Raw genomic sequence first — 24,366 nt, 5'->3', positions numbered from 1 at the left:
GCTCCGCCTCCTCCTACCATCACGTTCGGAGTTGGGGTTTCAGCAGTGAATTTTAGGGGGACACAAACGTGCAGTCTATAACATCTATCCTTTCACCACTGAAGGACAGTCTTGGCTGCTTTCAAGTTTTGGCAATTGTAAATAAAGCTGCTGTAAACATCCACGTGCAGGTTTTTGTGTATACATACGTTTTTAACTCTTGAGTATATACCAAGGAGCATGATTGCTGGATTGTTTTGTAAGAGTATGTTTAGTTTTGTAAGAAATTACCAAACTGTTTCTCAAAGTGGCTGTATCATTTTTCGTCTCCACCAGCAGTCATTGAGAGTTTCTTTTGCTCCATATCCTTACTAGCATTTGGTTTTGTTAGTGTTTTGGATTTTGGCCATTCTAACAGTTGTGTAATGGTGTCTCATTGTTTTATTTGCAGTCACCTAATGGCACATAATGTAATGTTGAGTGTCTTTTCGTGTGCTTATTTACCATTTCTTACATGAGATGTTTTTTCAGACCTTTTCCCCATTATTTATTCAGGTTTTCATTTTCAAGAGTTCTTTGTATATTTTAGATAACAGACCCTTTTCAGACATGTCTTTTGCAAATATTTTCTCCCAGTCTGTGGCTTGTCTTTTCCTTCTCTCAACAATGTCTTTTCCAGAGCAACAGGTTTTAATTTTAAAGAAGTCTACCTTATCAATTATTTCTGTCATGAATTGTGCCTTTGGCATTGTGACTCCACTTGGTTAGCTTAGTAGTCGGCTAATGATGGGACATAGATTTCCTTAACACCCGGAACCGGTGACTCTCGGCGTCTGCCGAGGGGTTCTGTGTTCGTGTTGGAGCGTGCCTTCAGCACCCAGCCAGGAGTTGACAGCTCTGCCTTTGCCTTCACTTCCGGCTTGTGTGCAGTCCCAGGTCACTCAGAAGTGATAGCCTAGGGCTTTCTCAGGTCTTTCCTGAGCATGTGCACAGCACTCTGCATGTGCGTGGCCTTCTGGATCCAAGGAAAAAGAGCTTTTCAGAATCTCTACAAACGTCTCATGCCTCAGCTTTTTCTTTCAAGTTTTTTGGTTAGTGTATTGTTTGCTCCAACTGTTGCCTGTTGCCTTGGGCTGCTGTGATGTTAAAACTTGAAAGTCACCCCTGGGATGAGGCTCTTAGCACTGGACAGATTCTAGTGAGGTCAGATAAAGACAAGCCTTTCAGGTAGGTTTGTCAGGGAACCACTGGACAGGTCAAATGATGACTCTTCTTCGGGGTGAGCCTTCGAAGCAGCTGCAGCTCTGTTCTGCCCCCTCTGGCCCTGGGAATGCAGGCTCTCATTTTTCAGTCTACTGCTGAGCTGGGCAGTGGGCGACGGAACTAGGGTAAGTTAAAATGCTGAAAAGCTCGCTGCTTTTACCAAGATTCAGCTGTTTTCCTTGACTGAATGCTCCTCAGGTTGCTGCAAGCTTTTGGTTAATTCCAGAGATCAATTGTCCATTGATTCTGACAATTTTTTCCAATTTTTCTGTGGCTTTTATGGAGAGGTGAACTTTTGGAGGATCTTAATCTGCTGTTTGCCCTGATGGCACTCTGCTGCTTGGCTTTTGAGTCAAGAGTAGTTTCTGATAACGGCGATGCTGTTTCTTAGGGGCTCCCTGGTTGGATTGGCAGAGCCCACCCGGTCACGTGTGTCTGGCTTTACAAAGGGGCAGGCTGTGCAAAAGCCCAGACAGGTGGGTCTTTCGATTGTCTTCAGCAGATCGTTTTGATTGGTTCTGGTATGAAACTTATGTTGAAGAGTCATTTGAGGGGTTGACCTTCCAAGAGAGCTTGGCCCCCTGGGCAGCTCTCGTGGTACTTCCTCAGAGGTGTTTGGATAGTAAAAGCTGATGGGACACATACTGCAGGCAAGCAACTTGCTATGTGCTCGATTTTATGGTATTTGGCCACTTTGTTTGGCAGGTGCTGTGTGGGTGTCATCGTTGGTGTAGTGTGTGAAAATTACCCTGCACTGGTAAGTGGAGGGGGGGGGGGTGTCGGGTGATGGGTCCGGTAAACTCCCCGTGTGGAGCAGCTCTGAGAGCGTGCAGGGCCCGCCAGGAGAGTGCAGCCGGTGAGGGGACTCACACTGACGGCAGGCAGAGGGTGCTTGCAGTCTTGGGTGGCTGAAATGTCACACCTGGAAATGTTTCATTTGCTCTCAGAGTTTCATTTGTAGTTATTACTGGTATTCCCTGCCCTATAGCTTTTTAACAGCTGTTTATTTTGCTATGATTATAAACTCACAGGATGTTGCAGAGATAGTACATGGATTCCCATTGACCCTCAGGCAGCTTCTCCCAGTGCGGACGTCTTACATAGCTAGAGTACAAAATCAGAACCCAGACGTTGACGTTGGTACGGTATTAAATGGACTACAGAAACCTTATCAGTTTTCACCACTTTTTACATGCAGCCTTTGTGTACGTGTGTCTGTGTAGTTCTGTACAGTTGTATCCATGTATAGATTCATGTAATGACCACCACACTCGAGATACAGAACTGGTCTATCACAATAAAAGACCTGTCTTATGCTACCTAGCATTTTATATTCGCACACATCCCTCTTGTCATCCGCTAACTTTTTGTATTATAACCTTTATTGAGATATTTGTATGTGGTAACAATTCACCCAGTTAAAGTGTACAGTTCACAGAGTTGTGTAGCCATCACCACAACCAATTTTAGAACATTTATGCCACCCCACAATGATACTCCATATCCATTAGCAGTCACCCTCCCTTTTTCCCCAAATGCCCCAACCACAGGCAATCACTAATTTACTTTCTTTCTCTATAGATTTGCCTATTCTGGGACTTTTAAATGAAATCACACTATATGTGGTCTGTTGGCGACTGGCTTGTTTCACTTAGTGTGTTTGTATGGTTCATCCATGTTGTGGGAGTATCAGTACTTGATTTTTTAAATTTCCGAATAACATTCCATTGTATGGACATGACATGCTTTACTTATCTATTCAGTTGATGGACATTTGGGTTATTTCCACTTTGGGGCTATAATGAATGATGCTGCTATGAACATTTGTATACAAGTTTTTGTGTGGATGTATGTTCCCATTTCTTTTGCGTGTGTACCTAGGAATGGAGTTACTGGGTCATATGGTAACTCTATGTTTGACTTTCTCATGAAGTGCCACACTATTTTCCACAGTTACTGCACTATTTTACATTGCCACCAGCAGTGTATGGGGTTTCCAGTTTTTCCACATCCTCCCTAGCACGTGCTATTACCTGTCTTTTTTGTTATAGCTGGCCTAGTGGGGGTGAAGTGGTATCTCATTGTTGTTTTGATTTTGCATTTCCCTGATGGCCAGTGAGGTTGAGCGTCTTTGGCCATTTAGATATATTCTTTGCAGAAATATCTATTCAGATCCTTTGCCCATTTTTTAATTGGGTTACTTTTGCTTTTATTATGGAGCTATAGGAGTTCTTTATATATTCTAAATACAAATCCCTTATCAGATAGAGAATTTGCAAGTATTTTCTCTCTTTTCATTTTCTTGATAGTGTCCTTTGCATTAAAAAAAGTTTTACCTATGTTCATTGCAGCATTATACACAATAGCCAAGACTTGTAAGCAACCTAGGTGCCCGTCAAGGGACGAACGGATAAAGAAGATGTGGTATTTATACACGATGGAATACTACTCAGCCATAAGAAATGATGAAATCTGGCCATTTGTGACAACATGAATGGTCCTTGAGGGTGTATTATGCTGAGTGAAATTAGTCAGAGGGAGAAAGTCAAATACCGTATGATCTCACTCATAAATAGAAGATAAAAACAATGACGAACAAATACATAGCATTGGAGATTGGATTGGTGGTTACCGTGGGGGGAGGAGGGCAAAAGGGGTGATTAGGCTCACATGTGAGGGGATGGTCTATAATTACTTTTTGGGTGGTGAACATGATGTAATCTACACAGAATTCGAAATATATTCTGATGTACATCCGGAAAAAAGTAAATAAAATTTTAAAAAGTTTTAAATTTTGAGGAAGTCCAGTTTATCTGTTGTTTTCTTTTGTTGCTTGTGCTTTTGGTGTCATATCTAATCAAAGATATGGCATTGCCTAATCGAAGATCATGAAGATTTACTTCTATGTTTTCTTCTAGGAGTTTTATGGTTTTAGCTCTTACATTTGTGTCTGATCCATTCTGAGTTAATTTTTCTATGTGATGTGAGGTGGGTGGGGGTGCAACTTTGTTCTTTTGCATGTGGATATCCAAATATTCTAGCTGTTTTTCGAAAGCTATTTTTGCAGTGTGTATTCTTCATTGTGTGTGGTGTCTGAAGTTCCTGACAAAGGTTTCCAAAAAAGAGAAAAGTGGCACCAAGGTCTGCTCTGCTGGAACCTAAGGACTGGCTTCAATATTTTATCAGGGTTGGAACATCTTTCCAGATAGAGAATGAGCCAATCCAGAATGGCTCCTTGGGTCCTGTTCGTTCTGGGTTTCACAGGTTTGCAAGGAGGGCCTTCTTGGGAATTGTCTCCCATGGCCGGGATGCTCTGGGTCTGCAAACATCAGCACACGTAGCTTCTGAGAGACCATGATTGTCTTCCCTATCCTCAGTAGCCAGCGAGTTTCTAGGGGCACAGATTAAATTCCCTCATCAATTAAATGCAAACCGATACCTTGCTCCGTAGGCCTCCAGAGGGCTGTGTTGTCCTCAGAGTGCTGGCCAGCGCATCTGTCTTGGGGCCAGTATGCAGTTTGTTTGGGGGCAGGTTTTTCTCCCCAGGATGAAAATAGGGTTTTGCTTCACAAGAAAATTTATTATTTGTCACAACCACTTTCCTGGGAGGCCTGCATTTGGGCCTGTGAGTAGGCCTGGGGGCCACCAGGAGCAAGCCAGGCACCAGGTGGGCCGCACGCTAGACAAATGGATCCCTGTGGGAGTGTTACAGGGGAGGGGGTGTTTTCGCTTCCGTCCTCAGGCACAGGCCTTGGAGGTTCCACAGCAGACGCCTCGTTAATGCCCGGTGGGCTCCCGGCTGGGCAGGGCCAGGTCTCACATGAGGGTCCTGTAATTTAGGTGGACTGCTTTTCCAGAGAGGGAGGGAGAGAGGGGCAGTTTTGCAGTGAGGCGTTTCTAGAAACAGGATTTGAGCAGCGTGAAGACTGGGAACCTGGGAACCAGTGTGTGGGCACAGTAATTCTGTGCTGTCAGTGATGGTAGTATCCTGAGCGCTCAGGATGAGTGGCACTGCCTGTCACTCTACTACCTGGCGTGTCCTGTAACCTTCCCATGCCCTCAGCAGCCCAGCAAAGGAGGGGTTCTAGACCCAATTTGACAGAAGCTGTGACTTGCCCAGAGCCCCTCCAGGCTGGGATTCTGCGGCCTGTCAGTGAGTGTGGGGAAAGGGCCCTGGGTCACCTTAGTCAGGAAGGCAGCCTTGCCCGTGTCTCAGTTCGTTTAGGGCTGCCTTTGCATGGCTCAGAAAGCTGCTGATGCTGTAAACGTTTGCAGGAAACCATTGGCCCCTCTCTGTTTATAAACCTCTTGGTGGCCCGAGGCTGCTCCCTGGACTCCTCTCCTGCACTGTTTTCAGGGAATCGCACGCCCGGAGGCTTGAGGTGCAGATTGGGCTTCAGCACTCCTTTAAGGGGGTTGACCCCGACCCCATCACTTCACTGTCCTTTTTGATAACATGTATTAAGTCCGTGCCTGACAATGAAAGGCAAAGCTGACATCATTTGATTAAATACTGAAAGCTTGTGCAGCAGGAGCCAGCGTGATCTGAGAGCCCCTGCCTGTGGGCATCTTTTGTCACCACCTCTTTGTCTGAGTCTGCAGCACACCTGCCCAGACAGCGGCCACCCCAGTTGGCCAGCCGCAGGTGGACAGGCCGAGCAATCATGCCTCTCCTGCTGGAGGTGCCTGGGGCCGTGTGCTGTTTACTGTCTACACCAGGCCCAGCGTCCTTGGCATTCTTCCCCCAGAGGAAGCTTGGGTCAACTGAGAGAACTCAGAAAGCAAATGTAGTGCAACTCATTTTGTGGGGAAAGTGAAAAGATGCTCTGTAGCATTTCTGCAGAGCTGGGTCTCTGCAAGTCAGATGGCAGCAGTAGACACTCAGGCCTGGGATAACAGGCCTGCCCATGTCGGGCACTGGCACTGCTGGAGGGAGGCCTTTCAGAACGTCACAGAAGAGCAGTAGCAGGCTGGGGGTACTCGCAAGGTTTAGCTGCTTCTCTCAGAGGAAGAAAGCTGAAGAAAACTCCAGCTTCCCTCAGCTTAGCAGTCATCCCAGTCAGAGGACAGTGCCTGGGGGGAAGGCCACACAGACTGTCACTGCTCTGGACTCTCGTTTTGAACGCTGACCCGGTGTTTGTGCTCCAGTCCATCTTGCGGGGTTTGGGTGGCCGGAGCTCTCCCAGTGCAGGCTAGTCACCAGGGTCTCAAGTCAGGGCCTCTTCGCTCTGATAGCCCCAACACCCGCCCCAGGACTTCAGGAGGGCACATGGCAGAAGTGGTCACGATGTGTGCTTGTCTGACTCCTGTCTGGAGTGTGGCATGGAGGCCTGTGAGATACCACTCTGGGCAAAACGGGGCAGAGTGCTGAGGCACCTGCGTCACTCCTGAACTTCGTAAGGCATGTCACTGCCCCGTCACCTCCCAGAACCCCCAGCCCTGCAGCAGCCCAGGCTGTAACCTCAGCCCAGGCAGTGCCTCCACCAGAGGCTTCCCTGTCACCCGTGGAGCGTGGGGTTCCCTGGCTGCCATACCACATGTGCCTGCAGCACAGTCACATTTCCATTCTTGGGCATGGTCTGTAATTACTTTTTGGGTGGTGAACATGATGTAATCTACACTGGCTTTATAGAGGTTAACGTTTTCTTGAGTTGTGCTTATTTGCTTTTTAATGTACTTATCCTTGTTTTTTTCCAGTTGCTCCTTCAGCTCTGTCAGAAACTTCTCCATCTGTTTACAGATGGTCAGATGCACACAGGACCTGCTGGTTCCCCATTTGTCTGCATTGCATGCGGTGCCTTCTGGCCCTGCCCCAGGGCTGCCCTCCTAAATCAGCCTCCAGCGCTTGTGTGGGACCCAGATTGCAGATCCTGCATCTTCCTCTTTCTTGCTCAGTCCCTCATTTTGCTGAAGTACATGTTCTGGGAGCTTCCGGATGCAGCGGAAAGCTGTCTTCCCTCAGGATGTTGGAGGCTTCCTTTCTGTCCTCTAACTCTCAGTCTTGCTGCCCAGAGTCCGCGTGGGCCATGCCGTGGCCTGGTGCTGAGAGCATGGGGCTGCTCTTCTCTCTCTGCGCACTCTCAGGACCTGTTTGTTTTGTTTCTTCTGAAATTTCATGAGGATGTGCTTGGTGTGGCTGTTTATTATTTGTTGTCCCAAGTGGTGGGACTCTGCCTTCTGTCTGCGTGTTAAGTCTGCATTACCCAGTAATCTATGTCCCTTCGACTGGTTTCCTTCCTGGGCTTGTAGAGGCTGCCTGGAGTCTGGGGATTGATCATTTTCTTAAGGAAAGAGAAAATCCAGGGGCTGGACCCATGGCCGAGTGGTTGAGTTTGTGCACTCTGTTTCAGCGGCCCAGGGTTTCGCTGGCTGGGATCCTGGGTGCAGACACGGCACCACTCATCAGGCCATGCTGAGGCAGCGTCCCTCATGCCACAACTAGAGGGACCCACATCTAAGATGTGCAACTATGTACCAGGGGGATTTGGGGAGAAAAAGGAAAAATAAAATCTTAAGGGAAAAAAAAAAGGAAAGAGAAAATCCAGATAAAAGTGCCATAGAACAGAGCTACCAAATTTTGAACTTTTTTCTTGTTAAAAATTTTTCTTTCTTATTTTTAGATTGTCAATTGTGGTAAAAAAAACATATAAAATTTACCCTCTTAACCATTTTTAAATATACAGTTCAGTAGTGCTAACTATATTCACATTGTTGTGTAACAGATCTCTAGAACTTTCTCATCTTGCAGAACCGAAACTCAATACCCATCGAACAGCTCCTCCCATTCTCCCCTCCCGCCAGCCCCTGGCAGCCACCATTATACTTTCTGCCTTCATAATTTTGACTGCTCTAGATATCTTATATAAGTGGAATCGTACAGTATTTGTTCTTTTGTGACTGGCTTATTTTACTTAGCATCCTCAAGCTTCATCCATGTTGTAGCATGTGACAAGATTTCCTTCCCCTTTTTTTTTTTTGATGGAGAAGATTGACCCTGAGCTAATATCCATTTCCAATCTTCTTCTTTTTGCTTGAGGAGTATTGTCCTGAGCTAACATCCATGCCCATCTTCCTCTATTTTATATGTGGGACGCCCCCACAGCATGGCTTGATAAGTGGTATGTAGGTCCCTGCCTGGGATCCAAACCTGCAAACCCTGGGCCACCAAAGTGGAGCACAGGAACTTAACCACTAAGCCACTGGGCCGGCCCCTCTTTCCTTTTTAAGGCTGAATAATATTCCATTGTATGATTGTATCACTTTTTTTTTTTAATCTATTCATTTTTTGATGGACATTTAGACTGTTTCCACCTCTTGGCTGTTGAAATAACGCTGCAGTGAACATGGGAGAGTGCAAATATCTCTTTGAGATTCTGCTTTCAATTCTTTTGGATAAATACCAAGAAGTGGAATAGCTGGATCATACGGTAATTCTATTTTTAGTTTCTTGAGGAACCTCCGTACTGTTTTCCATAGCAGTTGCACCATTTTACTTCCCCACCAACAGTGCACAACTCTTCCACTTTCTCTCCATCATCACCGATATTGTTGTTTTCTGGATTTTTTATATATAGTGGCCATCCTAATGGACGTGAGATAATATCTCATGGTGGTTTTGATTTGCATTTCTCTAATGATTAGTGATGTTGAGCATCTTCATATGCTGGTTGGCATTTGTATATCTTCTTTGGAGAAATGTCTTTGCCCTTTTTTAAATAAGGTTACTTGTTTTTTGTTGTTGTGTTGTAGGAGTTCTTTGTATGTTCTGGCTATTAACACCTTATCATTATCAGATATATTATTTGCACTTTTTTTTTTTCCATTCAGTGTGTAGCTTGCCTTTTCACTCTGTTGGTTATTTTCTTTGATTTGCAGAAGTTCTTAAGTTTGACAGAGTGCCATTTTTCTATTTTTGCTTTTGTAGCCTGTGCCTTTGGTGTCATATCCAAGAAATCATTGCCAAATCTAACATCATGGAGCTTTGCCTCTATGTTTTCTTCTAAGAGTTTTGTAGTTTTAGAGCTTACATTTAGGTCTTGAGTCCAATGTGGGTTAATTTTGGTATATGGTGTATATGTATTTTTATATATAGTAAATAGTATATAATTTTTGTGTGTATGGTAGGGGTCAAATTTCATTCTTTTGCTTGTGCATATCCAGTTTTCCAGCACCACTTGTTGAAGAGACTCTTTTCTCCTCATTGTGTGGTGAAAGATCATTTCACTGTATATATGAGGGTTTATTTCTGGGCTCTCTATTCTGTTCCATTGGTTTGTGTGTCTCTCTTTATGCTAGTACCACACTGTTTTGATTACTATATGAGATTGATTTTTAATTTCCTTGTCTTTTCTTCCTCATTTTTAAAATCTCTTTATTGTTTAGATCCACTTTATAGAAGATTTCCTTGTCTTTATCTTCAGCCTTGCCATTGAATTTTTCATGCAGCTGTAATATGTCAATGTCCAGGAAACCCCCCTTGGCGTCTTATCATTCCTTTCTTCCAGTGGTCTGTTTTGTTTCTTGATTTTATTGATTTTCCTTTATCTCTCTGTGGATATTAGTTTCTCTCTGTGTACCTGCATGTGTGTCTTGGTTAAGTGTCACCTTTACTCCCCTCTCCTCTCCTGCATGTACCCCCGACCACCCCAATCACTGCCTTCAGATTCCAGTGAATGGAATGTGTGTGTGTGTGAACGCTGGAGTTCTGAGCCCACGTTCAGGCTTCTGCACCATTTCTGAGACCTTCCACAATTCCGTGGTGTTATGAGTTTCTCAGGTATTGTCAGTCATGCCTTTTTCTGGGACTCCTGAATCCTGGGGAAGCCACTTGAATCAGTGTGACTTCTCTGCCGTGGTCGTTGGGTGTCAGCGGATCCTGGGCCGGGTTTTCCAGGTGCAGGTGGCCTTGGCTTTGGGGCCTTGGAGTTTTTCCAAGCCTTCCTGGCCAGAGTTTCTAGCTGTCTCACCACTGAGGTTTGTCATGTGGTATTTGAGAGGCCATAGAAAGACCACTCACATTCCAGGGCTGGAGGATGGCAGATTCATCAGTTGTGCGTGAATAGAGTCAGTGCCTACTTTTTCCCATTATTTTGAAAATATAGCTGGACATTTCCTTGGTTGGGGGTTAGGAAATATCCTAGCAAACCATGACTGAAAGATCTGTTTTTGCCTGCCCTGTTGAGTGGCTGTGCCTGAATCACCCTAACTGCCAGTCCCTGGATGGCACCTGCTTTCTTGGAGCAGTGTCTCAGATTCACGAAGATGAGGGGAAGGAGAGGAAAAGAGTGCTTCTGAATGGCGGGGAACTTTGACTCTGGAGTTGAGCGAAGATGGGTGTAAGCGAGGCGACGCGGGGCCGAGTGTGCGGGGCCTGCCCTGCATCCCTCCTAACCTGGAGTCAGTGGGGCAGACCAGCAAGTTTTTTCAAGGGGGGCTGGCTCATTATTGTTCCTGGGAGGGGCCCCTCCAGTGCCCTTTAACCTTCAGCCTCCGCACCTGAATTCTGCCCAGTTCTGGATTCCTCAGGCAGGAGTTCAGACAGGTGTGCCGTGTGTCCAGCGGGTCCTGTGGGGTGTGGGAGCGCATGAAGGTTTGCTGGGCCTCGGTTTTCCAGATCTCTCCTCTGTGATAGTGCAGATATTGAGAAGGTTCTTGAGTTTACTTGGACCCCCAGGGAATGCCCCCACCTCCTAGGTGAAGTGCCCTAGAATGCCACACGCACCCTTCCCCTGCTTGTCCCATCCTAGCCTAGACCTGGGGTCCTGGGAGCAGCAGCCCTGAGATTAAATGGACCCATAATGCCAGTAACCTTACCTTTGAAATAGTTAAATCGCACCATCATGTATTGCTATTGCTTAAATGGGTTTGTTTAAGAACATTGGGCTTAAAAATGTAAACTGAGGGGCTGGCCACGTGGCTGAGTGGTTAAGTGTGTGTGCTGTGCTTCAGGGGCCCAGGGTTTAACCAGTTCGGATCCCTGGTGCAGACATGGCACCGCTCATCAGGCCATGCTGAGGTGGTGTCCCATATAGCACAACCAGAACCTACAACTAGGCTATACAACTGTGTACTTTGTGGGGGAGAAGAAGAAGAAGAAAGGAAGATTGACAACAGCTAAGTTGCCTCAGTTAGCTCAGGTGCCAATCTTTAAAAAAAGAAGTAAATTGAAAATATTTCTGCCATTTGAGGCAGTTGGAAGGGTACACCACAAGCCTTCTGCACTGAAGGCGGCTCTGAGGATGCAGGAGGCGCTGGCAGGAGCCTGTCTGGGGTGCCTGTGTGGCTTGCGGCTGAGAGGATGGGTGGTGTGTGGAGCTCGGGAGGACTGTGGCAGTCACTGCCTCCTGGCTTTGGGTCCGTAGATGGCATCCAGCGTTTGAGGTTTTAGCCTGTTCCCCATTTACATTTTCTGTTTTGCCTCCCACCTCCACAGGGCCCTGCTTCGCGCTGGCTGCCGCGTTCCCCCTTCCTGATGTGTGTCTCCTCCCAGGAAGACGTCCTCTCGGAAGAGGGTCTCTAGAGACTGTCATAACCTGGCGTGTGGGAGGAGCCTAGGGCAGCGCTGGGTGCTCTGCGCCTGCGTCTGGTGGACAGAGGTGGCCTGTTTGTTCTGCTTCCTTGAGATGTGCTCCCAGCACTCAGCCTCCTACAAAGCGGGGGTGGGGAGGGATGTCTTTTCAGAACCTGAATCTGTTTGCGTTTTAGTGAGGTCGGGTGTTCTCGGCAGCCTTGCTCTGTAGGCACATTTTGGGTACACTGGGTATTCTGCTAGGAGCTGATGAAGACAGTGGCCTGAGAGGGACGCCGTCCTGGGTCCTGTGGGAGCAGGGGCTGTTCAAAGGGTTCGTGCTGCTTTTCCCTGCTGGGCGAATCTTCCTGTGGTCTTTTTACTCTTAGTCATATGGGAATTGAAGTTCCTCCTGTTTTCAGGAAATCCCAGCTCAGCCCCAAAAGTGTGAATCTTGTCACCAAGGAAAAGAGGTGGGAGCAGCGAGGGCTCCTGACAGCCCCAGGCCTGGGGGACCGGCAGGCGTTGGCAGGTGGGCTCGAGCACAGCTCTTGTGGGTGATGTGGGCCATCCTCGTTCAGGTCTTGTTGCCTCTGCAGTCCCAGCAGACTCAGCAGTTTGTTTATTCCTGTGTGCCTCTCCTTGTTCCAAAAAGGGTCTGAGGCGGTGGGCTGTGGACCTCAGCCCACACGAACCGATTTGTTCACCTTCCGCCTCGATATTGGCTGGTGTTAGAGCTGATCAGCAGCTGTTAAAGTAAGAGCTCAGATGAGGCCTCTTGCCTTCTAAGACCGCGGTGAAATACATCACTATCAGGATTCTACTCAGTGTCTATTTTTTGTGTCACTGATTCCATTCCCTTCCTGAGTAATGATGTCCATGCACGGTTTCCATTTAGGGGTTGATGTGAACAGGTTTCGGTACTTTATATGGTTCTGGTGCTGACGCAGACCTCCCTGCACCGTGTGGGTGCTAGATGCTTTCCATGTTTCAGTAACACTTCCTAGTTATGAAATGTTTTGCTTCTTAGAAATTTTTGAGGGATATAAGAATATGTAAAATAGGAAATATGTGTGTAATACAGTAAAATCATCTCTTACCATTTTAGTGTATTTTTTTCTTTGTTTTCATTTTTTTGAATGCATTTTCCTCCATAAAGTTGCAGAAGTTTCTTGATAGACCTGTTATAAGCTATAAGTGAATTATTATATGGAAAGTGACCACTGAGTATATTACCTATTTTATTATAAACAGTTTTTATTCTGCCTTGATATTTTTTTATCAACTACGCTTCCTATGCTCTTAAATGTTCTTCAGAAATGTGGTTTTCAAGACTATTTACTATTTTGCCATGTACATACGCTACAATTTAGCAAACTATTTTTCTTTTGTTGGATATTTCAGGTTATTTTCTTTTCTTTTTGTAAATAATACTTTGATGAACTCATATCTTTGTTTATAGTTCTGTTTCCTTAAATATAAGGAATTTCAAGTATATGAAGTAATTAGATCAGGTAATTAAAATATTTCAAATTTTCTTGATATATAGACAAGGTACCCTCCAGAAACATCTACTAACTGTCACATCCTCCAGGTGTGAGAGTCTCCTTTTTACAGTAGGCTCAGCATTGAAGATTTTTATTCTTGATAATTTGACAGTCAAATAGTATCTTGGTTTTAATTTAAACATTTTAGATGGTTATTAGCCATATGTTTTTCTTCTTTTGTGTTGTTTATTAATATCCTCTGTATATTTTTATCAGTTTGCATTCTTTCATATAAGCACTTTTATTTAGTAAAATTTTTACTACTTATTTTAGTATTTGTAAGTAAATACTTGTATTTGTAAGAAAAATACATAATTGTGTATGTATAGAGAAAAATTAAAATGTATATTTGCCAAAATATTAATAATGATTTTCTTAGGTGATGAAGTTTTGAATGATTTTGGTTCTCCTTATACTTAGCTCTGTTTTTCTCATTATTGTGTAATAGATTTTCTTTTTTTACAGAACAAAGAAATGCTGGTTCTTGTGAACAATAACTGGCTCCCTAGTAACATGTTTCTGGTCCATTCTGCGAAGGTGGAGCTGGTCTCTCCCAGCCTCACTGAACACTGAGGGGCTCCGGCTGCCTCTTCCTGCATGCCCCTCTCCTGCCCTGTACCCGGCCACGCTGCCTGGCTCCTGGGAACAGTGGAACAGTGTGTGAGGTGCGGCAGTAAAAATGTACTGGTTTTTTTCTTTTTTCCCCTGGCATGTCCAGCCTGCTATGGGATGGACGACGACGAAGAGAAACACTATGTTTCACAGCTCAGGGAAATCTATAGCAGCTGTGACACCACTGGGACAGGCTTTCTGGACCAGGAGGAGCTGACCCAACTCTGCTTTAAGCTTCATCTGGAGAAGCAGCTGCCCGTCCTCCTGCAAACACTTCTCGGAAATGACCACTTTGCCAGGGTGGGTATTTGACTTCATTCTCCCAAAGAAAAGCACACAGTACTATAGTGGGCTACTCCGGGCATTTGAGAAATATCAGTTGACTAAAGATACTCCTCAAAGGGAAGTTATTGGGAAATGGAATGTTGTTTTTCCTTCTATGTGACGACTACATTGTAGAAAGAATTTCCTTAATATTACTTTTTTTAGCATAGTAACTTCCAGAGATTTTATTTTGTTTCATTTTTCCAGAAAGGTGTGTTGACGAAAATAATCCATAACCAATCTATAAATGAAAATTTGGGAGAGTTTATTCTAAGCTAAAATGTGAGGACCATGGCCCGGGGCCTTTCTGCCCCAAGGAAGAAAGGGCACCAAAGAAGTGGGGTGTACAGAGTGGTTATATACCCCCAGAGAGGATGTTTCACATAGGGTTGAAATGTCCTTTTACAATAGTCACGAGACTGCTCTGTCAGCACAGTGATTGATGGGAACAGCAGGTAGATCTGCTGTCTCAGTGGACACAGCAGGGTGGCAGGTCTGTTGTCTCGAGCTGGGTGGTCACAGGTGAGCTGGGTGGTCAAAGGTGAGTGCAGCAATCAGTTCCTAGTCTAAGGAAAGATGCTTATCCTTAAGGAAATGCCAATGTGGGGGTGGGGAGTTGCACCTTTATCTTAAGGCCATTTGTTCTTGCCACAGTAAATGTTTAAAGCAGATATACAATGCATGCTTGATGGCCATGTCAGGCCCTTTTGGAGAAACAAAGTCAGACCGAATTAGATTTACACCAAATGGCTTCCTCATATACTCCAATATATCGTATTGCTTGCCATTTCTATTTGTCAGGTGGTGTGATTTGTTGGGAGGGGGATTAGTATGGGTGGGTGGCATGTGGTTCTGTGGGCAACTCACACACTGGTAAGTCATTCAGAGACAGACAGCTTCAAAGTACCTCAAGGACAGATGGTCTTGTAAAATTACACAGCTTGAAGTTTGTCTAGCAGCAGCTGGACAAAAAAGTTGCACCCTACTGTTGGAGGAACAAAGGGTCCCTGTGTGGAGGTGTCCTGTGATTTCGTTTGGCCATATGAATGCAGAGTTTTTTCCTCTAGGAGATTCAGTCATCCAGAATGGTGATCTAGAACCTAGGCTACAACCTGCTCTCCTGATTGAAACACTAAGAAGCACCTCCCGCCTTGCTTCTACTTCCTAAACGTGGCCAGATGTTAACATGTTAGCGCTGAGAGCAGTGCCTGTTATTTTGTTGGTCATCTTAACTTTGAAGGAAGAGCAGTTTTTCCACAGGACTCAATAAAACTCTTTTCATTCTGAACGAGAAAAAAGATCCTGCCTATAAATTTCACCAAATTGGCTCCTGGGCAAAAACAAATGAAGAAAAACAACAAAACCCCCTCACTGCTGGCATAGGGAAAGAGGCTGGGCGAGTTGGACCTCTTGCCCCAAAGCTTGGACTGCCTGTGTTGCTGGTGCCTGTCAGTAGGTGCTGTCACTCCCTCGTGGAGAACTCTGCCTCAATTAAACCAGCCATGCCCTTTCTCTGTCTCTAATTTATTCTGTTCTGCTTTTGTTTTTTGTTTTTTTTAATGGAGTTAAGAATCAGATGTGTGGGTTTTTTCTAATTTATTTTTTGGGGGGTCGTAATAGTTTGTAACTGTGAAATTTTGGTTGTACGTTATTATTGGTCGGGTACCATATAAGTGCACCCCTTCACCCCTTGTGCCCACCCCATCCCCCTTTTCTCTGGTATCCACTAACTGTTCTCATTATCCATAGTTTATGTTCCACAAATAAGTGAAATCAGATGTGTTCGTCCCTCTCCCTCTGGCTTATTTCATTTAATATAATGCCCTCAAGGTCCATCCATGTTGTTGCAAATAGGATGATTTTTGTCTTTTTTTATGACTGAGTAATATTCCATTGTGTATATACCACATCTTTATCCAGTCCTCAGTCCATGGGCACTGGGGTTGCTTCCATGTCTTGGCTATTGTGAATAATGCTGCAGTGAACACAGGGGTGCATGTGTCTCTTTGTATTGTTGATTTCAAGTTCTTCAGATAAATACCCAGTAGTGGGATAGCTGAGTCGTGAGGTATTTCTGTTTTTAATCTTTTGAGAAATCTCCATACTGTTTTCCATAGTGGCTGCACCAGTTTGCATCCCCACCAACAGTGGATGAGGATTCCTTTTCTCCACAACCTCTCCAACATTTGTTTTTTGTCTTGGTGATTATAGCCATTCTAACAGGTGTAACGTGATATCTTAGTGTAGTTTTGATTTGCATTTCCCTGATGATCGGTGATGTTGAGCATCTTTTCATGTGCCTATTGGCCATCTGTATATCTTCTTTGGGAAAATGTCTGTTCGTGTCCTCTGCCCATTTTTTGATTGGGTTGTTTATTTTTTTATAGTTCAGTTGTATGAGTTCTTTATATATTATGGAGATTAACTCTTTGTCAGATATATGATTTGCAAATATTTTCTCCCAGTTGGTGGGTTGTTTTTTCATTTTGATCTTTGTTTCCTGGGCCTTCCAGAAGCTCTTTAGTCTGATGAAGTCCCACTTGTTTATTTTTTGCTTTGTTTCCCTCGTCCGAGTAGACATGGTATTCGTAAAGGTCCTTTTAAGTCCAATGTCACAGAGTGTACTGCCTGTATTTCTTCCAGAAGTTTTGTGGTTTCAGGTCTTACCTTCAAGTCTTTGGTCCATTTTGAGTCTATTTTTGTATATGAAGAAAGACAGTGGTCTACTTTCATTCTTTTGCATGTGAGAATCAGATGTGTTTTTTATAGATAATGTTCTAGCCCCTTCTGATGTCACCTAGAATTGTATTTGGGACCTAGATGAGCAAAAGGCACATTTGTGAAAATCAACACTGGTTATTTAAGCAGTATAAACAGATGATCTGGTTTTCTTGATTATTTTTGACAGTGTAGAAAATTCAAAACCAAAAGAATGAGTTTTGGGCCCAGATTCAGATTGCATGTTCTCGTGGTCAGAGAAACCATATCGTTTCCACACAGTTCTCCACTCTATGCTTTGTATGTGTAGAAAAAGTGTAAGATTTGGAAACTTCAAATTATAACAGGAAAAAAAGATTAGTATTGGAATATCAGCAAAGAGAAAAATGGAATTGAGTCGTTTGAGGTTTCTGACTTCCCCCATGTCACCCGCATCCTGAAAAGCGATTTCTCTGAGTGGTAATTCCTTCCAGAAGCTGGGAGCTTCTCTGAACACGTTCATAAGGAGTGATGTTAGAAGGAGAGCAGACACCCACGGGCAGTGACAGGAGCCTGGCCATTTCTGGTTAACACTCGCTCTTGGCAGAGCTCTGTGTGTGTTCATGCTTCTGTCTATCCGTCTGTCCCAACTCCATTCTCTCTTACAACCATGGTTTTCTGTCCCCAAAAAGCAAGTCAGGTGTTGGATAAATTAAGGAATAGCTTTGCTTCCACTACTGCTCGTGAGTCTGACCTGGAGTTATCCTTTCTTCCCTCTCTGTCACGCTTCACGAGCGTTGCCCACACCAGCCCATGCCTCTTGGGCGCCTGCGTGTCTCCTCCAGCCCATCATGTCATGCGGCCTCCTCAGTGAAGTTGGTTCTGCTGGATTATTCCTATCTTCAGGACTTCTCCTGCTCCTTTGCTGCTTCCCACAGACAGGGCAGAGTTCACACAGCCTTGATTTAGGTGGAACATTCTCTAGGTGTTTTAGAGGAAGCCAATATCAAGCTAGAAATATCCAGATAATTGTTCCTCTTTTCTACAACCAGAATCCAAATGGTGGAGATTTCAGGAAGTTTGTTTTTGTTTTTGTTTTTTTTGAGGAAGATTAGCCCTGAGCTAACATCTGTGCCCATCTTCCGCTACGTTATACGTGGGACGCCTACCACAGCATGGCTTGCCACCCGGTGCCATGTCCTTACCCGGGATCCAAACTCGTGAACCCTGGGCTGCCGAAGCAGAACATGTGCACTTAGCTGCTGCGCCACCGGGCTGGCCCCTCAGGAAGTTTTGAAGAAAATCCAGATAAATTCTTTATCTAGGAGAATGGATTGGCTTTTAAGTTCCAATACTACATGTCCAGTTTCCTTGTAGTAAATAAATATGACACCATATAAATGTTAGTCATTGATACAGTAATCCAGTTATAAAAATGAAGAAACAATGTTATAACATTTGAATTAACAAGGTAATTTGTTTAATGCTGTCAAAGTGTGCTTGTTTTTAATTCCTTTTTCCTGTTAAAGAAATATTGTAAGGGTCTGGTTTCAAGCCAGAAAGTTAACGTAACCTGTGACTCCTTTGACTTGTGGGGAATTTCCATGCACATTTTATATTATCTTATCTTATTTCTTTGCTAGTGGTGAGGATCTTACCTCGAATATTTTGAATTTGGGCAGAGAGAGAATTTTTATCTCAAAGATAGTTATTAATATAGTGTTACTGAAAGTAATTTTAAAGTTGAAAGTGACTCTAGACCACAGAGTCCAGCCCCTTCATTTTGTGATGAATGAGTCCAAGGTCAGAGATGATGGTGTGTCCTGTTAGGTCCAGCACTTGAATGCCGTGCAGTTGTTCTTTTCCTTCTTTTGCGAGCTGTGAAGGAAGAGGACACAGGCAAACATGCAGGCACAGTCAGAATGGTATCAGACAAACGTGGCACCACACTTGGGCTTCAGATCCCACTATTGTTTTGGATAGAAGAAAGTTAGCCAATAAGTATTGTCAGAAATACCAAAGAAATCTGTGATTAGATCCAGCAAAATTGCCATTTCATTATGCATCCATGTAGTCAGCAACTATTTTTCAGCACTTATTGTGTCCTGGGCCACATGCAGAAGCTAGGGATACAAAGATGAAAGAAAGAAAATTTCTTTCTTGGTGTGAAATAAAATATATGCAAGGTGATTCATTCTAATATTGATTTGAACAGCTACAGATGGGAAACAGCCTTTTCAATAGGAGATTGCTTAAATAAATTCTGGTAGATCCATATGATAAAATTTTATGCAGCCAAAAAAAGGATTGAAATGATTCAGACATGTTAGTAGTGTCAGGCTAACCTTCCAGTAAGGGCTATTAAAAAAGCTGAATGTGGGCCAGCCCCGGTAGCCTAATGGTTGAGTTTGGCATGCTCCGCTTTGGCCTGCGTTCGGTTTCTGGGCACAGACCTACACTATTTGTCTATAGGTGGCCATGCTGTGATGGTGGCTCACACACAAAATAGAGGAAGATTGGCAACAGATGTTAGCCTAGGGCCAGTCTTGCTCGGGGGGGGAAAGGCTGAACAAAATAATGAAAACAAAGATCTTGAAAACAGTAAAGAGCAAGCAAGTCAGCAAGAAAATACTAGTCTAAAAATCTATGATAAGTCAAATACCCAGAGAGGTAAGCCCAGCACACAAAACCCCATTTGTCCTGAGAATATTTTCTGGTCTTAAGTAAGCAACTGTGAAATTGATCTGTGGTCTTGGGGGTCTCAAAGGGCTAGGGGATATATTTGAAAACCCTGGCTCGCCCAAATATAGAGAGTCTGATAAACCAGCCCCCAGTTTAGGGCAGAGTCCTAAAGGGTAACACCTACAGGGTAAAGAAAAACCACAAGGAGATCAGCAGTTGTGCTTTTTGCTGTCTGGGCTTGCGTCCCCTCAGTGGTCTAGGTAATCTCAGGCCTTGCACTTAGACCAAGGTGGTCCTGCATGAGTGGTACCTCAGGAATCTGGCAAAAGCAAATAAGAGCCCGTCCTTGAGAAAGTACCATCATCCCAGGTCTGAAATTATTCCTAAGTGATAGTCAGATACAGTTACCAGCATACAGTCAAGGATAACTAGGCACAGAAATAAGATAGGATGAGCAAGAACCAGAAGAAACAACAGGCAACAGAAGCAGACCCATGGAAATGTGAGGTACTGGAATTATTGGGCACAAAATATAAAGACAACTATGGTTACTGCATCAGGAGAGATTTTTTTAAGAAAACATGCTTGAAAGTATTTACAAGATAGAGGGAACTCTAAAAAGTGATATGTAACAAACCTGAACAAAGAATCAAGTAAAACTCTTAGAACTGAAAATTATGATGACCAAAATTAAAACCTAAATGGAAAAGTTTAACAAAAATTAGGCACAGCTGAAGAGAGCATTCATCAACTGGAATCATCTAGAGCACAGCATAAAGATATAAAAAGAAGAGAAGGTAAAGATAGAGTGAGAAAGTCCAATATCCCTTTAGTTGGAATCCCAAGACGAAAGGAGTGAATGAGGAGTGACATTATGTGACTAGATAATAGCTAAACAATTTCCAGAACAGATTTGGCACTTCAAAAGCCCATGGGATTCCAAGTAGCGTAAATAAAAAGAAGTCCACACCTGCCCGTATTATTGTAAAACTGAAGGAAAACAAAGAGAGAACATCTTAAAAGTAACCAGAGATGAGTATACAGGAGCTCTCTATTTTTCCTACAACTGCATGTGAATCTATAATTATCTCAAAATGAGAAGTTTCATAATTTTAAAAAAGTGGGCAGAGATAAAAAGACATATCCTGAAAATGAGCTATATTTAGATTGATGACTGCCTTCTCAAATATGACAAAGAAGCCAGAAGACAGAGGAAGGATACCTCCAGTGTGCTGGAAGAAAACAGCTACCAACCTGAACCCCATACTCAGCAAAAATATTCTTTAAGAATAAGGGTGAAAGAATGCGTCCGTGAGAAGGGGAATTCTGCTCAGTTATCAAGGATGTCGAGGAAACACACCACCTGCTGTGTGCCAGCGGTGAGCTCGTATCTAGTTGGGGAGACAGAAAGTGAACAAACGTGTGTGTCATCTAACGTCAGGTCGTGGTGCGTGCGTTTCCCAGGCAGGGGTGCCCACAGGCACACAGCAGCATCTAGGTTAGTGGCAGCAGCAGAGGCATGCTCACTCACATTCAGTGCCGGATGTGGGAAGCAGGTTTGGACCTACAGCCCCAAACCTGGCTTCTCCAGCACTTGGCTGGTGACATTTTGACTTACCTCATGGCTCTTCTGTTGATTTCTTCCTCTGTGACTCCCACTGAAGTGTACACAGAGAAGAGAGCACAGCTTCATGAATATTCCACACTAAGCACACCTGGGTGGCCAGCGCCCTGAATCCCTCCCCATCTCCCCTTTCAGTCCCTCTGCCACCACAGGTTTCCACTGTCCCCATGCTGACACTGTAGATCTGCTCTTCCTATTTCTGAACTTTATAGAAGTGGGAGTATCCGTTCTGTGCTGAGTGCATGCTTTCTGGCTTCTTTTCTTCAGTATTAAGTCTGTGAGATACACTTACATGTTGTTTCTGTCAGTGGTTTGGGTTTTTTCCATTGTTATATTTCATTGTCTGACTATATCACAGTCTATTCACCACTTCTACTTAAACAGACATCTGGGTCATTCTCACTATCCTTTTAATAAATTATCTTTCTGCTCAAAAAAAAAAGAGAATAAAAGTGAAGTAAAAACAACCAGAAAATTGAACTAAAAGAGTTTAGCCCCAGCATACTTACGAACAGTGGAATTCTAAAGGATGTGCTTCACGCACATGGAAAGTTATCCTGGACAGAGGTTCAGAAAGTCAAGAAGAAATGAAAAACAAAGTAGTAAATATTCGGATAATTCTGGATGAACATTGACTCTAGAAAACAAAAAATAATATTTGTGGGGGTTTAAAACAGAGAGAGTTAAAATGTATGATAACAAAGGCATAAAAGTCAGGAGTGTGGTAAATGAAATTAAAGTATTACACAGGCATTTTATTGTGGAAAAAGGTAAAAGTATTGATTAATAGTAAACTTTGATAAGCTAAGGTAAATAATAAACTAACTTAATAGTAAACTCAGGTTAATAATAAACTAAGCTAAGGATATGTGTTGTAATTTCTAGGATAAACAATAAGAGAATGGATATAGACTATATAACTTCTAAATTAATAAAGGGAAAAATGAAGTCCTACGAAAATCAGTAAGTCCAAAGAGAGGAAAGAAAGAAAAACCAAGCAGGTCAAACTGAAAGCGCAAAACAAAATAGTAGATTTAAGTCCAAATATATCAGTAATTACATTAAATCTAAATAGACTGTTTCAGTTAAAAGATAAAGATTGTCAGATTGGAAAAAAAATCCAACTATACACTATTCATGGGAGACACATCTAAAATGTAAGGATATAAAAAATTGACATTAACAGTTTGGAAAAAGATATGTAAAGACTAACAAAAAGAAAGCTGGAGTTGTTCTGTGATGTAACAGAAAATGGTCTTTATGGAAAGAAGCATAACTGAAGTAAAGAAGATTAGCCTTTTATAATGACGAAAGATTCAATTCACCAAGAGAATTTGAATGCGTATTCTGTGACCTAGCAATCCCACTCTTAGGTATACACTCCAGAGAAACTCGTAAGGACACATGTGCAACACTGTTCAAAGCAGTTTTTAAAAATTATCAGACACTGGAAACTGGAAGCATCCATCAGCAGGAGATTGCATTAATAAACTTCTGCACAGTTACTCAGTGACATACTATACAGCAGAGAAAAGGAATGAATTTTGCATAGCAACTTAGATGAATGTTACAGAAGTAATATTGAGTCTAAGAAGCAAGACATAAAAGAATATATACATGCAATTCCAGTTAGATCAAATTCATAAAGAGGCAAAACTAAACCATATTGTTTAGGGATGTGTATAAAGGAGGTTTAAAAGCAAGGACGTTATTCTTGTGGAGGTCAGGGTAGGGATAGCGGATTTAATCAGGAAAGGAGCCCTGGCCTTCTGAGGTGCTGGCAGCGTTGTTTCTTGATGGGATGGTGATAGATGATGTTTTCTTTATGAAATGAATGTATTATGGTCATCAGAGCCCTCTTTTCTCACTGTTTTCTAATCATGTTGTTTGATTTACTTCTATGAAATTGCGTTGAGTGTTTTTTTGGTGATGGGTTTATCGTTCACTTTGACTCCTTATTATACACTCTTCTGTTTTAAAAAATCTTAAGTAAATATTCGAAGAAATGAAATGAATGTTCTCAATGCAAAAGGAAACAAGAAGATGTTTCCATCTGAGGAAAAGAAACAAGGCTGACACATTAGGTGTCTGATCTGTTGGAAGCCATGTTGACCTCTTTCCTTCACTTCACCCAGGTGACCTTTGACGAATTTAAGGACGGTTTTGTGGCAGTGCTGTCGTCAGATGCTGGGGTTGACCTCTCGGATGGAGACAGTAGTTCCTTGGAATCAGGTAAGAGGATTTCCTCCTCTAGCTTTTCGTTTCTTTTCATTATTTGTTACCCTCTGGAGTATTAATATTCTGATTGAAGAACCCAGCAGGTCTGAGAACTAAACTCTAACCCCACTCTCTCACTGCCCAGATATGTTGACTGGGACGAAACATTTGGACTTCTTCTTTTGTTTTCTTGTTTGTAACACAGTGTTGTGAGGGAAAACTCTTCCTCTGTTTTGCACACGGCATCCTCTGAATACATCTATCATGCCTGGTCCACAAACGTGTGATCGTTTTTCCTGCACCAGGCAATTTTCTGGCACCAGCTGGGTGTCCTCCAGTTCAACTGAATTCTGACATGATCTATCTGGAGGCAGCGTCAGATCCCACAGGTAAAGGTCTCAGTCCTGCAAGCGTGCGTCTACTTCACGTGCCAGTTGCAAGTCCAGGTTGTCACTTGTGCTTCTGATCAACCATCTGTAAATCAGAGGTTCCCATGACCTCCTCCTTGGGTTTGATTAATCTGCAGAGTGGCTCACAGAACTCAGGAGAACAGTTTCCTTACTAATCACCGGTTTATTATGAAATGATACAACTCAGGAACATCCAGATGGAAGAGATGCACAGGGCAAGGTGTGGGGCAGGGCACGGAGCCCCCATGCTCTCTCCAGGCGCCACTCTCCCTACATCTCCACATGTTCCCCAGCCTGGCAGCTCTCTGAGCCCCGTCCTTTTGGATTTTTGTGGAAGCTTCATTACGCAGACATGACTGATCAAATCCCTGGTCCCGGGTCACTGAGCCTGATCTCCAGCCCCCTCCCCTCCCCGGAGGTCAGGAGGTGGGGCTGAAACTTCTAACCCCTTAATAACTATGGTTGGTTCTCCTGGCAAAAACCCCCCTCCTTAAGGGCTTTCCA

General features: G+C 43.6%; 1 protein-coding gene across 19 annotated transcripts in view; it reads left to right on the top strand.

The window, feature by feature from the left end:
- NINL (ninein like) overlaps positions 1–24,366 on the top strand; it is a 134,682-nt gene that overhangs the window by 35,134 nt on the left and 75,182 nt on the right. For 17 of the 19 annotated variants that reach the window (XR_011430643.1, XR_011430647.1, XR_011430648.1 and 14 more), the window contains 2 exons: positions 14,015–14,208; positions 23,371–23,467. Coding sequence is in view for 11 of the 19 variants with exons in the window: in XM_070246988.1 (XP_070103089.1) it covers positions 14,026–14,208; positions 23,371–23,467 (280 nt within the window). In the remaining 8 variants the exon portion in view is untranslated. The remainder of the gene's footprint in view (positions 1–14,014; positions 14,209–23,370; positions 23,468–24,366) is intronic. The other 2 variants (XR_011430646.1, XM_023625978.2) reach the window with 1 other exon arrangement.

The sequence above is a fragment of the Equus caballus genome, chromosome 22, assembly GCF_041296265.1.
Source record: "Equus caballus isolate H_3958 breed thoroughbred chromosome 22, TB-T2T, whole genome shotgun sequence".
Classification (NCBI taxonomy): domain Eukaryota; kingdom Metazoa; phylum Chordata; class Mammalia; order Perissodactyla; family Equidae; genus Equus; species Equus caballus.
The sequence above is the reverse complement of the archived record's forward strand: the minus strand, read 5'-3'. Positions and strand labels throughout refer to the sequence as shown.